The sequence below is a fragment of the Salmo trutta genome, chromosome 25 (assembly GCF_901001165.1).
Source record: "Salmo trutta chromosome 25, fSalTru1.1, whole genome shotgun sequence".
NCBI lineage: Eukaryota > Metazoa > Chordata > Actinopteri > Salmoniformes > Salmonidae > Salmo > Salmo trutta.
Window position 1 is genome coordinate 33,704,040 of NC_042981.1, and position 14,743 is coordinate 33,718,782.

Sequence of the window (14,743 nt, forward strand, 5' to 3'; positions counted from 1 at the left end):
CCCCTTGATCCTGGTTGATCCAGCGGTTCACACGCCAAGTAAGCCACTGGTAAGACAGGCAGCACTTAAAGCAGATGATCCTAGCTAGCAAAAGAACAGTACTAGACCACAACAGATAAAGACAACATTATGTACTTATCACTCATGGAGATATCAGGAGTCCTCTAGCAATAGAATGAAGCATACTGAGATGGAGCTTGAGAAGCTGGTTATATATACACACTCAGAAAAGAGATGAAACCACTCCACCTCCAATACAGCCACTGATTACTAAAACAAGTCACAAATTGCCCTGCCCCTTGATCCTGGTTGATGTGTCACGCAACACAATGCCATAGATGTCTCAAGTTGAGGGAGCGTGACTGCAGGAATGTCCACCAGAGCTGTTGCCAGAGAATTGAATGTTCATTTCTCAATCATAAGCTGTCTCCAACGTCATTTTAGAGAATTTGGCAGTACGTCCAACCTGCCTTACAACCGCAGACCACGTGTAACCACACCAGCCCAGGACCTCCACATCTCTATTCTTCACTTGTGGGATCATCTGAGGAGTATTTATGTCTGTAATAAAGCCCTTTTGTGGGGGAAAACTCATTCTGATTGACTGGGCCTGGCTCCCCAGTGGGTGGGCCTGGCTGTCAAGTGGGTGGGCCTATGCCCTCCCAGGCCGACCCATGGCTGCACCCCTGCCCAGTCATGTGAAATCCATAGGTTAGGGCCTAATGAATTCATTTCAATTGACTGATTTCCTTACTTTGACTCAGTAAAATCATATTTTTGTTCAGTATACAATACATTTATGGTGAACAGCATACTGAATCTGCATCTATGGCAGTTTGGAATGGCTCTTCACTGGCCAAATCTCAGTATCTGACACCAATGAGCCACAAGAGATCCACAATGCAGAGCGAGCAGTATTAATTTCACCAGTAGTCATCTGGCCCGTGGTCCTCAGTAGGGGCTGTGCACAAGGAAAACATCTGTACGGCCCTCCCCCTCAGAGACAGAGACTGTGGGTTTCCTATTACTCAGGATGGCTGATGACAGCCCCAGACAACCATCTGCTGGAGGTACGCTTCACTCTCCCTTCAGATCCATCAACGTCATGAATCTGTCTTCAAGCGTTCTCCTCCCCTACGGCATGTGGAGGACACACTGACTGCAAGCCGCAGCATTCCCACTCCTACTGCTCTGTCTCTCCCACTCCCATTCTCTCCCACTCACACTCCCAGCTCTCCATCTCTAAATCTCTGTCCTACCCTCTCCTCATGCTGGGCTGTGTGTGGAGCTTGGAGGCTTGGGGGTCTACTGTGGAGAAGCAGCACTCTAGGACGTGATGAAGTGGCTCTTAGACTTATAGAGCCGTCAATTACAGGCAGATTTTAGTCACATTCTGCCAGGACAGAACTGTGCAGGCTAGAAAACAGGATGAAGTGGATGGGCGAGTCTCACTGGTATGCTTTCCACTCTTCATACAAATAAACCTCCATTTTAAGTAAGGCAGTGAAAAATGCAGGGTTGGTTGAAAAACAACACGCAGGATGGGCTATGATGTTGAAGGCAAATGACCACAACAGTGTCACATGATCTCCAGTCTCTGTAGCTGAGGTCACAAACTCCTTGACCCTCCGTCAGAATATTAATCAAACACAGCCATTAATGTACTTCAGCCATTAATGTACTTCATGTGCTTCCCATTAAGCCAATAAAACCATTTGTTTTTTTCTGAACATAAAAATGTACACTACCGTTCAAAAGTTTGGGGTCACTTAGAAATGTCCTTGTTTTTGAAAGAAAAGCTCATTTTTTGTCCATTAAAATGACATCAAACTGATCAGAAATACAGTGTAGACATTGTTAATGTTGTAAATGACTATTGTAGCTGGAAACGGCTGATATTTAATGGAATATCTACATAGGCCTACAGAGGCCCATTATCAGTAACCATCACTCCTGTGTTCCAATGGCATGTTGTGTTAGCTAATCCAAGTTTATCATTTTAAAAGGCTAATTAATCATTATGAAACCCTTTTGCAATTATGTTTGCACAGCTGAAAACTGTTGTTCTGATTAAAGAAGCAATAAAACTGGCCTTCTTTAGACTAGTTGCGTATTTGGAGCATCAGCATTTGTGGGTTCGATAACAGGCTCAAAAAGGCCAGAAACAAAGACATTTCTTCTGAAACTCGTCAGTCTATTCTTGTTCTGAGAAAAAAAGGCAATTCCATGCGAGAAATTGTCAAGAAACTGATGATCTCGTACAATGCTGTGTACTACTCCCTTCACAGAACAGCGCAAACTGTCGTTTCCAGCTACAATAGTCATTTACAACATCAACAATGTCTACACTGTATTTCTGATCAATTTGATGTTATTTTAAATGGACAAAAAATGTGCTTTTCTTTCAAAAACATGGACATTTCGAAGTGACCCCAAACTTTTGAACGGTAGTGTAATTAAAAAATGTACAAATGACCTGTATCGCCATTCACCACCGCACTGGCTACCTCTATAACATTGTCTGCGTTTCGACAGGCAGCGCAACTGACATTTTTTCCACTAATAGGGTTTTTGACCAATCACATCAGATCTTTTTCAGAGCTAATCTGATTGGTCAAAAGACCAAATAGTTTAAAAAAATATAGCAGAATTGCGCTGCCTGTCTAAACGCAGCCAATGTTACAGAGGTAGCCAGTGCGTTAATTCCAAAGGTGAGATAATGCAAAGGATAAGGCCCATCTCCTCACGACAGGTCAATATGGGCCAGCAGCTGCTAATGTAAAATGGATTCAACGTTTCCTCCCATCTAATCACCAGTCAGCTACAATGTGCTTCTCTTTCCCTCAGGTTAAAATGTATTATAAACTGGGTGGTTCAAGCCCTGAATGCTGATTGGGTGAAATCCGTGTTATATCAGACCACAGGTATGACAAGAAATTAATTTTTGCTGTTTTAATTACGTTGGTAACCAGTTTATATAATAGCAATAGGGCACCTCGGGGGTTTGTGTTATATGGCCAATATACCACGGCTAATGGCTTTACCAGGCACTCTGTGTTGCGTTGTGCGTAAGAACAGCCCTTAGCCGTGGTATATTGGCCATATACCACACCTCTTCAGGCCTTATTGCTTAATTAAACACTCCAATAACTGCCATTTTCTCTCCATTGGGTTTTAAAATGTTCAAAGGATTAATTGTTGTTTGTTGGTTAGAGCGTACAACTATTAAATGCATTTTCATAACTAAGGTGAGGGGGGTGTCACACTTAATTGCTGTATGGCTGACATGGTCCCTGCTTCTAAAAATGGGAGATAGCAGTGTGTCGTGTGGGGCGTCAGGTTCTTTGTGACACATTTCCTTAGAACTGTTGACGAGTATAATTACAGCTACGCAGCAGCAATGTTCCTCCATCTGTATTAATGAATTGATCCAAAGCTACAGAGAGAGCAAGATAACACCACCAATGAGAATAGATTTGTTGGATTTGTCTAGCTCGGCTACGTGAACGCTCCCCTGTATCTAAGAACGCACTCTGCTCCACCAGGCCTCCTCAGACAGAGACGCACCGCCTTCAGCAATACAGCTTCCCTCTCCAATACCCATCCTACCTAGTATGCGTTGCTTCTTAGCATTGATACGGCCAGTTGTAGATTTCTTGGCCGAATATCTCCTACTGATGTACTCACATACTACTGTACTGCCTCAGAAGCAGTTCATATCAAGGTCCTAACTTTGTCCATGACTGCCCTTCACAGTATTGACAAGAGTGTGAGTTTTTGCCCCAACCCGGCTCGTGGAAAGTGACAAAGAGCTCTTCAGGGCACAAATAATAATAATCAATGATTTCTCTCTTCATTTAGCCATCTTACATATAAAACCTTATTTGTTCATCAATAATTGTGAATAACTCACCACAGGTTAATGAGAAGGGTGTGCTTGAAAGAATGCACATAACTCTGCAATGTTGGGTTGTATTGGAGGGAGTCTCAGTCTTAAATCATTTTCCACACACAGTCTGTGCCTGTATTTAGTTTTCATGCTAGTGAGGGCCGAGAATCCACTCTCACATAGGTACGCGGTTGCAAAAGGCATCAGTGTCTTAACAGCATGATTTGTCAAGACAGCATACTCTGAGCGCAGCCCAATCCAGAAATCTGGCAATGGCTTCTGATTACATTTTCACAGAACCGCTTGTTGCAATTTCGATGAGGCTCTCTCGTTCAGATATCGGTAAGTGGACTGGAGGCAGGGCATGAAAGGGATAACGAATCCAGTTGTTTGTGTCGTCCGTTTCGGGAAAGTACCTGCGTAATTGTGCACCCAGCTCACTCAGGTGCTTCGCTATATCACATTTGACATTGTTCGTAAGCTTGAGTTTATTTGCTCACAAAAAAATCTTACAATGATGGAAAGACCTGCGTGTTGTCCTTGTTAATGAAGACAGAGAAGAGCGCCAACTTCTTAATCATAGCCTCAATTTTGTACTGCACATTGAATATAGTTGCAGAGAGTTCCTGTAATCCTAGATTCAGGAACTCTTTGTTCATTATTTGAATAGGCTACCTGTATTTGACATTGTGTTTTTATTTCGCTGAACACTAGATGGTTTCATTTTATTTTTGGCAGTGAAACGAGGCTACTCAGGCGAGAGAGAAAAATCTCACCCAAATGTATAACCCCGTAAAATATAATAATAATGTGAATGACATTTTTATTTGGCGTACCCCCGATGGCATTGCCCCCAGTTTGGGAATACCTGCTCTACAAAATCCGTAGAGTACGACCCTACCTCACACAGGAAGCGGCGCAAGTCCTAATCCAGGCACTTGTCCTCTCCCGTCTGGACTACTGCAATTAGCTGTTGGCTGGGCTCCTCGCTTTTGAAACCCCTGCAACTTATGCAGCGGCCTGCCTGTTTTTCAACCTTCCCTTTCAAGTTCTCTCATGTCACCCTGCTCCTCCACACACTCCACTGGCTTCCAGTTGAAGCTTGCATCCACTACAAGAACATGGTGCTTACCTACAGAACTGCAAGAGGAACTGCCCCTCCCTAACTTCAGGCTATGCTCAAACCCTACACCCCAACCCGAACATTCCGTTCTGCCACCTCAGGTCTCTTGGCCCTCCCACCCCTACGGGAGGACAGCTCCCACTCAGTCCTTCTCTATCCTGGCACCCCAGTGGTGAAACCAGCTTCCTCCTGAAGCTAGGACAGCAGAGTCCCTGCCCATCTTCCAAGAACATCTGAAACCCTACCTCTTCAAACAGTATCTTAAATTTTCCTCCTTCTCACCTCGACCCCCCCCCCCCACAAAAAAGAAATAACACTTAGCCAGCACTTGCACTTGACCCCCCCCCCTTCTAGCTCTGACTCTACTGACAGCTACGTTGAGAAACAAATGTACTTTCTTTGCCTGTGATATGTGGTTCTCCCACCTAGCCACTGTATCTTAAGATGAATGCACTAACTAAGTTGCTCTGGTTAAGATCGTCTGCTAAATGACTGAAATGTAAAATCCCAGCTGTCCTACATAAACATGCATGAGCACAAATGAACAACTGCAGCAGAAACACACACTACTCAGACCCACATACACGCATGGCACGTGTACATTTAGACACACTCGGACACACACACACAAGAACACACAGAGACAGCGTAAAAGTCGCCTCTGCGTGATGAAATAATCATTGAAGCTATTTCTTCTAAGAGAATGAACAATCAGCCCTAGTTTCATTCACTTCACTGCTCCTCTGTTCTTCCCTTACTCCATCCATTCCATACAGATGAAATATTTACCAACAGAGGGCTTTCAAAGAGGGACAACTTCTTCAGGGGACCCAAGTCCAACCTAAAGCCCATCCCCAAGAACAGAGAAACATCATTCTCTGTAGTCTGTAGCCTAGGCCTATAATTGTACATAATAATCATTCCTGTCACCAGTTTCACAGACCTGAGACTGTGAAAGGGATCGAGCTCTCATTACTGCTCTGTGTGGTAGCACTGCATCTCAAATACCCACCAGGCATAATTACCCAATTGTCACAATTCCGAAGACACTTCTGAGACAACATTGATTTAACGCAGCCGTAATGAACCCTTGTACTGTACATGTCTCATAAAGAGTCGAGTGACAGTAGCAGAAAGACTTGAACGACAAAGAAATGGGGGCAATGGAGGAAGAGGAGAACAGAGAGTAAACAGGGGTCACATGTTATGTGGATAGTCAGGACTTTCCATCTGTAGATGCTCTAACAGATAATCATACTATCAACAAACTATCTGTTGATAAGCAACGGCTTGTTAAAGTTACGGTTAGTGTTTTGAACAAGGGTAAGGTTTAAGAGCTGGGACGATAGACCAAAAAAATGACGTATACCAACATGGCCTTCCTCTTTCCAAAGCATTTTGCTTATGTCGGTCATTTTCTGCGACTTTGCTAGACAACGTTTCTGTAGATTGTTGTAAAACCATTATTTGGTCAACGGTAATATATGCATTAAGTTGATTCCAACTATGAAAGTATTTGCCGGTCCCTGTTTGGCTGTCGCCTGCTGGCTCTCGTTCTCTCTCCCCACTGTGCTCACCGAGGAGAGACAGATGCATTCTGAGAAGCACAAGCATGTGACCGTTGCTTAAAGGGGGATTGTGGGAAAGGCAGTTTTCAAAGCAACTACTGTTGTTCTTGTTCCAGAGAGGAGAGTCGCAGCTTTCTGGGAGTATATCATGTATTTCTCACCTCTTAATATTGACTTCACGGCACCCATTTACAACTAGAGTAGGCTGTAGTTAGTATGGTTTTGATGCCCAGCAGCGTTGCAGTTCTTGACACAAACCGGTGTGCCTGGCACCTACTACCGTACCCCGTTCAAAAGGCACTTCAATATTTTTGTCTTGCCCATTCACCCTCTGAATGGCACACATACACAATCCATGTCTTAATAGTCTCAAGGCTTAAAAATCCCTATTTAACCTGTCTCCTCCCCTTCATCTACACTAATTAACATCAATAAGTCTATTGCATAGAAAAAGCAGGTGTTCATAATGTTTTGTACACTCAGTGTCGCTTATAGGCCAATATGCGCAAAGATGCCAAAAAGAAGTCTGCTAATTCTGGATCCTATTTTGACAGGTTGCACATCAAAATATAATCATGCATTTCCTGGATATGTTCGATGAAATAGCTTAATTTTTTAATCATAGACCACCATTTCAGTCGTCTTACTTGACACTGAAAAAAAAGGTCTCGGGCCCCGCTGCTGAGTAACTGTCCATTAAAACATTATCATTGTATTTGTTGTTATCGAGCAAAACAGTTATATGACTTTTTGTCCATATCGCCCAGCTGTAGCACCTCCCCCAAAAAATTATTGATCGTAATTTATAGCAGATTTATCGTTATCGCAAATAATTGTCAATTTATCCCGGTATGGATTTTTGTCATCATCAACTTTGTCACCATGGAGGATTGTCATTATCATCTTCGATATACAGCCAAGATGGTGTGTGTAGTGGGCAGCGTAAAGCAGAGTGAGAGGTCCTACCTCAGGTTTAGGGATGAAGGCCTGTCCTGGGATGGTGAAGCAGTTCTTTACAGTACAGAGGTACTGGGCCATGATGGACAGACGACTCCTCTGTCTGCTGGCCGTGCTGGCTGTCAACCTCTGGAGAGGGGAACCCAACATATTTGGTCTGTATAATTTATACCCCTGAACAGTAGATCAACGCTGAATAATACAAATAGAAATTCAGGAAAACCGACTGAGTGAGAATAAACAGTACTGGACAGCACACATACTTCTGCCACCTCTTTCTGGAAGGTAAGAGTGAGTCTGGTCCGGCCGTAAACAAAGGGTCCAGTTCTGTTGGATATGTTCTCCAGCCACTTGATGATGAGAGGAGTGGACACACTGAAGGGAAGGTTCCCAATGATATGCAGGTCCGGTGGATCTGAGCAAGGACAATTGTAGTCAACCACACTGTTGCAAAACATGGCACAAAATCAATGTACTTTTTGTTTCAGACATAAAGCAATCTAGTAGATACTTCCATCAACCAGGCAAGTGACAAATCTACCTCAATGCTAAGTCTACTTTTTCATCTCACTCACCATCCTCCCATGCCTTGGTTATGACTTCTGGGAATCCTCTGTCCATTCTGTATGTGAGTATGTCACCATGGACAACCCTGAGCTTCCCTGGTGCTGCTTCAGACAAGAGCTGTGGAAACGGACATTGCATCTTACAGGTACTTGAGAATTTAAAAACGACTTTACTGTTTCCAATTTCGGCAATTCTTTGAAAGACAACCCCTTCCTGCATGTTCTCCTGTTAGGTACCTTTAGTCCAGGTATAAAGCGGTTGTCCTTCTCCACCACCAGCAGGTCTGCAGCCCCAGCGTTGAGGATGGAGCGGGTCAGACCTCCAGGTCCGGGACCCACCTCACACACATGGGCGTCCCTCAGACTGCCTGCCTGGCGCACAATCTTATCTACACAGTTCAGAAAACACACAGCGACCAGGGCGTACTACTTACTCACATTGGAATGGGTTGGATATAATAAAGGTGAACAATGTACAAATAACTGTCAAATTACAGGAAACACTTGAGTAAATGAAGGATACTAACTATATTGAAAGCAGGTGCTTCCACACAAGTGTGGTTCCTCAGTATATTAAGCAATTAACATCCCATCATGCTTAGGGTCATGTTTAAAAATGCCCAGTTGCCCATTATTTTGGCTACCATGGCTAGAAGAAGAGATCTCAGTGACTGAAAAAGAGGTCTCAAAGGAGCATTGTGGGTTTAAAGGGTGTGTCTCAGTCACCAGATCTCAGCTCAATTGAACACTAATGGGAGATTCTGGAGTGGCGCCTGAGACAGCGTTTTCCACCATCATCAACAAAACACCAAATGATGGAATTTTTCATGGAGGAATGGTGTCGCATCCCTCCAACGAGTTCCAGACACTTATAGAATCTATGCCAATGTGCATTTAGGGCCTTGTAAAAAGGAGAATGTGAACAGAATACAGACATTAAAATGGAATTCAACAATATAAACTAGTATTTGCATCAATCCAGTGGCCATTTGTTTTGCTAACTCTGTAGTCACATGAGCACAGAACAGCTAACCAAAAACCCCTCTCTTGCTGGTGCCCACTTACATTAAAGGTTATCTAGGCCTACACCCAAAAATCCACATTTATTAGACTTTTCCCAAACCTCAAGTGGTCTCCTGGTGTGGTTTAATCATTGTTGTGGACTTAAATTTTTTTTGTTATTTTTCTATTTTAAAAAAAATGGTAAACTGAAACCTGAAAAAAATAAAATTAAATGAATAAAACAGAATGGGCGGGGTTGGGGTGTGGGATACAATAAATGTAATTGGGCCCTAAGCATTGAATCTGTTCTGGTGGCCCAACACCCTATTAAATCACTATGTTGGTGTTTCCTTTATTTTGGCAGTTACTTGTATCAATGCACTATCTAGTTGATGTTACATGCATCTTTTATTACGACATTCTGATATTCAAGAATAGTGGCTTCCATATGAATATGACTTGCAGGCTAAATAAAGGTGGGCAGTGGCACTGTATTTTAGCATAGGCATATGCCTGGCTCCCATCTCTCCTTGGCAAAGCTGGCTATGCTTCTTTAATGCTTTTATCTAAAACAGAAACCTTGTTCAAGGGCACCAGATCAGATCTGCAGCACTGCATCACTGATAGAATCACATCGGTAGTGTCTGCTGCTTGTGGACAAGCCTATGTGGGCACTTCAGTCCAGTACACTAAATGTGACGTGAACAGGGGGAAAGAAAAACACCATTGCGTCCTCATTGTGTAGAAGACACAGTGTACCAGGTGTTGGTGCATTGCAGCTAGAGGAGGCAGCTGACTCACCTGTGAGCCTCATATCTAGTAGAAAGTTCTGGGACAGCTGTTTCTCTGCTCGCAGGTTGTACAGCTTGATTACCTCCCCAATGGTGGGCAGGGGAGGCAGGCGAAATGACGCCATCTTTCTGGGACCCGCCATCCCTCAAACCGGTCTGCTGTGGAAATATAACGGGTGGTACTGTAGTAAGAATATGATGATTAATGCACACTCTTCAATAGGGGAGCAATTACGCTGAGAGGGTAAATGTCAGAGTAATTAGTGACAGTTTACAGATCTGGGGATTATCTGCTAATCTCCCATAACGACGATAAACATGCTCATGCATCCAGGTTCCATTTTAGAGCTCAGCGATCGTATGAATTAGGAATAAGATACTCCATTAAAAGCCCAACTGCCATTGTCAAGGAATGATCAAAGGTAGCGAGAGAAAATACACGGCGTAGCATCTCTGAGGATTAAAAACATGATCTTGATCGCCACCCAGTGGATCAACCTACATTGTGTTATAACATTGATATTGGGCAGTTATGGATGTATCCTGCCAGAGATAGTGGAATGACTCCGTGGTGGATCTCTGTGGTGGAACAGTCATATGCTAAAACAGTCAAAGTCAACCCAATGTCAAATTAAATTGAGCATAGGACCTAACGCTACAGCAGATGGACCTTCAACTAGCTGAGGAACGCTCAACTCCCTTCTCTTATCCTGAGGCAGAGTTGAGTATTGATACCTGGTCTAGCGATTTGCTAGCAACAACATTGAGTCACCGTCAGTCAATACTTGTAAAAATGTACATTCTGAAAACGCTTGTTTGTCCTGTATAACTGTGGCCCTTACACGGGGCGCTGAAATTCATACTTTTAATAAAAACCTTTACTGAATACAACCAGCAACATTTTTATTTTAAAAAGTATGAATTTCAGCGCCCACGCAGAAGAACCGCAGATGTACAGGAGAAACATAGGTAGGTTACAGGTAAGAGACTGTATGTTATTTATAATGACGGATACCTGGAGGAAGTCTGAACTCTGAAATAAAAATGGATGTCCCTCCCTTTATTTAGTAAAATATAATTTTACCCGACCCTCCCTGAACACTTGAAAAACAAGTGACACCCCCCCCATACCAAATCATTAAAACATAAAATGGATAGCAGAACTTGCCTACCATATACTCTCACTCCTAGGGCAGAGCAGAGCCTTCCATATGCAGTTTTAGAAACTGTTCTTTGTTTTGTAAGCATTACATGGAAAAGTAGCCAGAAGATTGTTGATTTGCAGACCACCGCAGACAAGGGTGAAATCATCACCACTTCAATCAGTGTAGATGAAGAGGAGACAGGTTAAAGAAGGATTTTTAAGCCTTGAGACAATTTAGACGTGGATCGTGTATGTGTCATTCAGAGGGTAAAGACCAAAAAATGTAAGTGCCTTTGAACAGGATAGGGTAGTATGTGCCATGCGCACCGGTTTGTGTCAAGAACTGCAATGCTGCTGCGTTTTTCACGCTCAACAGTTTCCTGTGTGTATCAAGAATGATCCACCACCCAAAGGACATCCAGACAACTTGACAACTGTGGGAAGCATTGGAGTCAACATGGGCCAGCATCCCTGTGGAACGCTTTTTTCGACACCTTGTAGAGTCCATGCCCTGATGAATTGAGGCTGTTCTGAGGGCAAAAGGGGGAGGAGGGAGGGGGGTCCAACTCGACATTAGGAAGTTGTTCCTAATGTTTGGTATACTCAGTGTCTATGCACTTGTCATTTTTATTCCATGATATTGTTGTTACAAAATAGATGTGTTGACTGTGATCAGGGCATGGGAATATAGGAACATCTGCTAGGTTAAATGAACAAACTAAGCCTGCATAGCTCACACATGCTCCTCAAATCAAAGACAGGCCAAACTCCTGTTTCTAAAAGTGAATTCAATGGCACTGTAGAATGAGAGTATGCCTAATAAGGCATTTTGTTCAATATAATTTCATTTTATTACAGCCTAAATGCAAAATGTATAGGCGTGTTGAAACGCTGTTGTTGAAATGCTGAGCGCTCCTGCCAGCCTATAGCTGTCACAAACGCTTCACAAATGATTTCTTAAATGGCAGGCTATATGCTTGAAATAATAATAATATAGCCTAAATAATACATTTTTGCTCCTTCTTAGGCTACCAGGTTTGCTCCTGACTAATTTACAGATAGTATGTTGGTTAATAGCCTGTTAAAATGTTGAGCGTTAATTGATAGTGACACATTACTGTATTCCCCTGCAATAAAAGGTTGTAGCGCTGCCTCTGAATGCCAGACACAAACCAAAGATATCCCATATGCATCGGAGTCAGGTCTTTCCCCTGCATTTTACAGCTTGTTTCTAGCATAAAGCATTGCGGACTAAAGCATTGTTATAGAATCAGGTCTATGCTTTTAGCATTTACCCTCACATTGCCCTCAATTTCAGCCCTGGTTAACTTAACACACCAAGCCCTTCACTGACACTGAGATACACTATATACACAAAAGTATGTGGACACCCCTTCAAATGATTGGATTCACCTATTTCAGCCATACCCGTTGCTGACAGGTGTACAAAACCGAGTACACAGCCATGCTATCTCCATAGACAAACATTGGCTGTAGTATGGCCTTACTGAAGAGCTCAGTGACTTTCAATGTGGCACCCACCGTCATAGGATGCCACCTTTCCAACAAGTCAGTTCGTCAAATTTCTGCCCTGCTACAACAGCCCTGGTCGACTGTAAGCGCTGTTACTGTGAAGAGGATACGTCAAGGAGCAACAACAGCTCAGCTGCGAAGTAGTAGGCCACACGAGCTCATAGAACAGGACCGCCGAGAGGAGAAGCACGTAGCGCAAAAATAATCTGTCCTCGGTTGCAACACTCACTACCGAGTTCCAAACTGCCTCTGGAAGCAACGTCAGCACAAGAACTGTTCGTCGGGAGCTTCATGAAATGGGTTTCCATGGCCGAGCAGCCGCACACAAGCCTAAGCTCACCACGCGCAATGCCAAGCATCGGCTGGACTGGTGTAAAGCTCACTGCCATTTGACTCTGGAGCAGTGGAAACGTGTTCTCTGGAGTGATGTATCACGCTACACCATATGGCAGTCCTATGGATTAATCTGATTTTGGCGGGTGCCAGGAGTACACTACCTGCCCCAATGCATAGTGCCTACTGTAAAGTTTGGTGGAGGAGGAATAATGGTCTGGGGCTGTTCTTCATGATTCTGGCTAGGCCCCTTAGTTCCAGTGATGGGAAATCTTAACGCTACAGCATACAATGACATTCTAGACAATTCTGTGCTTCAACTTTAAGGCAACAGTTTGGGGAAGACCCTTTCCTGTTTCAGCATGACAATGCCCCTGTGCACAAAGCGAGGTCCATACACAAATGGTTTGTCGAGATCGGTGTGGAAGAACTTGACTGGCCTGCACAGAGCCCTGGCCTCAACTCCATCAAACACCTTTGGGATGAGTTGGAACTCCAACTGCGTTCTAATCGCCCAACCTCACTAATGTTCTTGTGGCTGAATGGAAGCAAGTCCCTTCAGCAATGTTCCAACATCTAGTGGAAAGCCTTGCCAGAAGAGTGGAGGCTGTTATAGCAGCAATGGGGGTGTAATACAGTGTAGTCTAGTTTTACATGCACCATCCTAGCAGCGCAAAAACTCAGGAAGTACATTTTCTTAGAAATATAACACAGAATATCTGATCTCAACAATGATTGGAGAAGTGTTCAACATCACCAGTAGGCGTATCTACCAAATCCTTATGATCTATGTTTTCATAAGTGCAACGTGACTGAAAAAGACGGTTATAGTGTCTGACCAAAATACAGGGCAAAAAAAATCTAAATGAGTAGTTTGAATGTGTTGATAAAATGCGAGACATAATTGTTTGGTTACGGGACAAAGGGCCACAATGCAGGACTGTCCCGCACAAACCGGAACATGTGGACACCCTCCTAGACCCTCCCCTGGACTAAATAAGAAAAATAAAATAAAAACCCTGCCCCTGATTGAACATTTTAAATAGCACGACCTCCGCCATTTTTATCCGAGTAACAACTGTGTACATTTCGACCGCTCAATAAGCGTTTTCATCATTTACAAGTATCGACTGAAGGTGACTCAATGTTGTTGCTAGAAAATCGAGCGATCAGTTATCAATAACGTTCCTCAACTCAGCCTCGATATAAGAGAATGGAGTTGGGCGTTCGTCAGGTAACCGTCAACAGGCAACGTGATGCATTGTAACTAATGATTGACAGTGTGACCACGAAGAGATCTTGCTCTTAATGGAAACCACAGTTTCTAAACCATACTAAACCAACTTTGCTGAAACTGTAGCTAGCGACTCAAAACGTGTAACTATGTAACGTTAGCTATACTAGCTAACTAGCCAGCAGCATGTAGCTACGTTTTCCTTATTTTTCGGGCAAAAGCCTCTGACCTGAAACAGTTACAACATATTTAGGTTCACTCTACTTGTCCGTGCAATATGACTGCTAAAAGCAAACTTTAAACCACAAGCCTAGAAAGGTAAAAGCGTTAACCTGATAACACGATTCTCACCACGTTGGATGTCCTTTCCTGAAATATTGCTTTCGTCAGGAAACTGACAGGTTGACGTCCAATGGGATTGCTTCTGCAACCAATCAATTTCGGAGAGGCGGGACTTCAGTTTTCCTTTGAACGTCCACGTCGTGTTGATGTAATGATAGGTTATGGGCAACAGAGGGAAGCATTTTGATAACAGGCTTCGACATTTGACATACTGTATAATTCGAAAGAGAAACAAACTCTTTTCACGCCACTTCGATATAG

At 43.4% G+C, this 14,743-nt stretch overlaps 1 protein-coding gene across 2 annotated transcripts in view; it reads right to left on the bottom strand.

Moving 5' to 3' along the window:
* Positions 1-14,521, bottom strand: part of LOC115162463 (dimethyladenosine transferase 1, mitochondrial) — a 38,843-nt gene extending 24,322 nt beyond the window's left edge. Inside the window, exons 1-6 of one of the 2 annotated variants that reach the window (XM_029713781.1) lie at positions 14,492-14,521; positions 9,907-10,055; positions 8,341-8,492; positions 8,113-8,221; positions 7,801-7,952; positions 7,547-7,666 (exon numbers count right to left, since the gene is read on the bottom strand). In XM_029713781.1, coding sequence (XP_029569641.1) covers positions 7,547-7,666; positions 7,801-7,952; positions 8,113-8,221; positions 8,341-8,492; positions 9,907-10,039 — 666 coding nt within the window. In that variant the 5' untranslated portion in view covers positions 10,040-10,055; positions 14,492-14,521. Of the gene's footprint in view, positions 1-7,546; positions 7,667-7,800; positions 7,953-8,112; positions 8,222-8,340; positions 8,493-9,906; positions 10,056-14,472 lie in introns of both variants that reach the window. The other variant, XM_029713780.1, reaches the window with a different exon arrangement.
* Between the last annotated feature and the right edge of the window lie 222 nt (positions 14,522-14,743).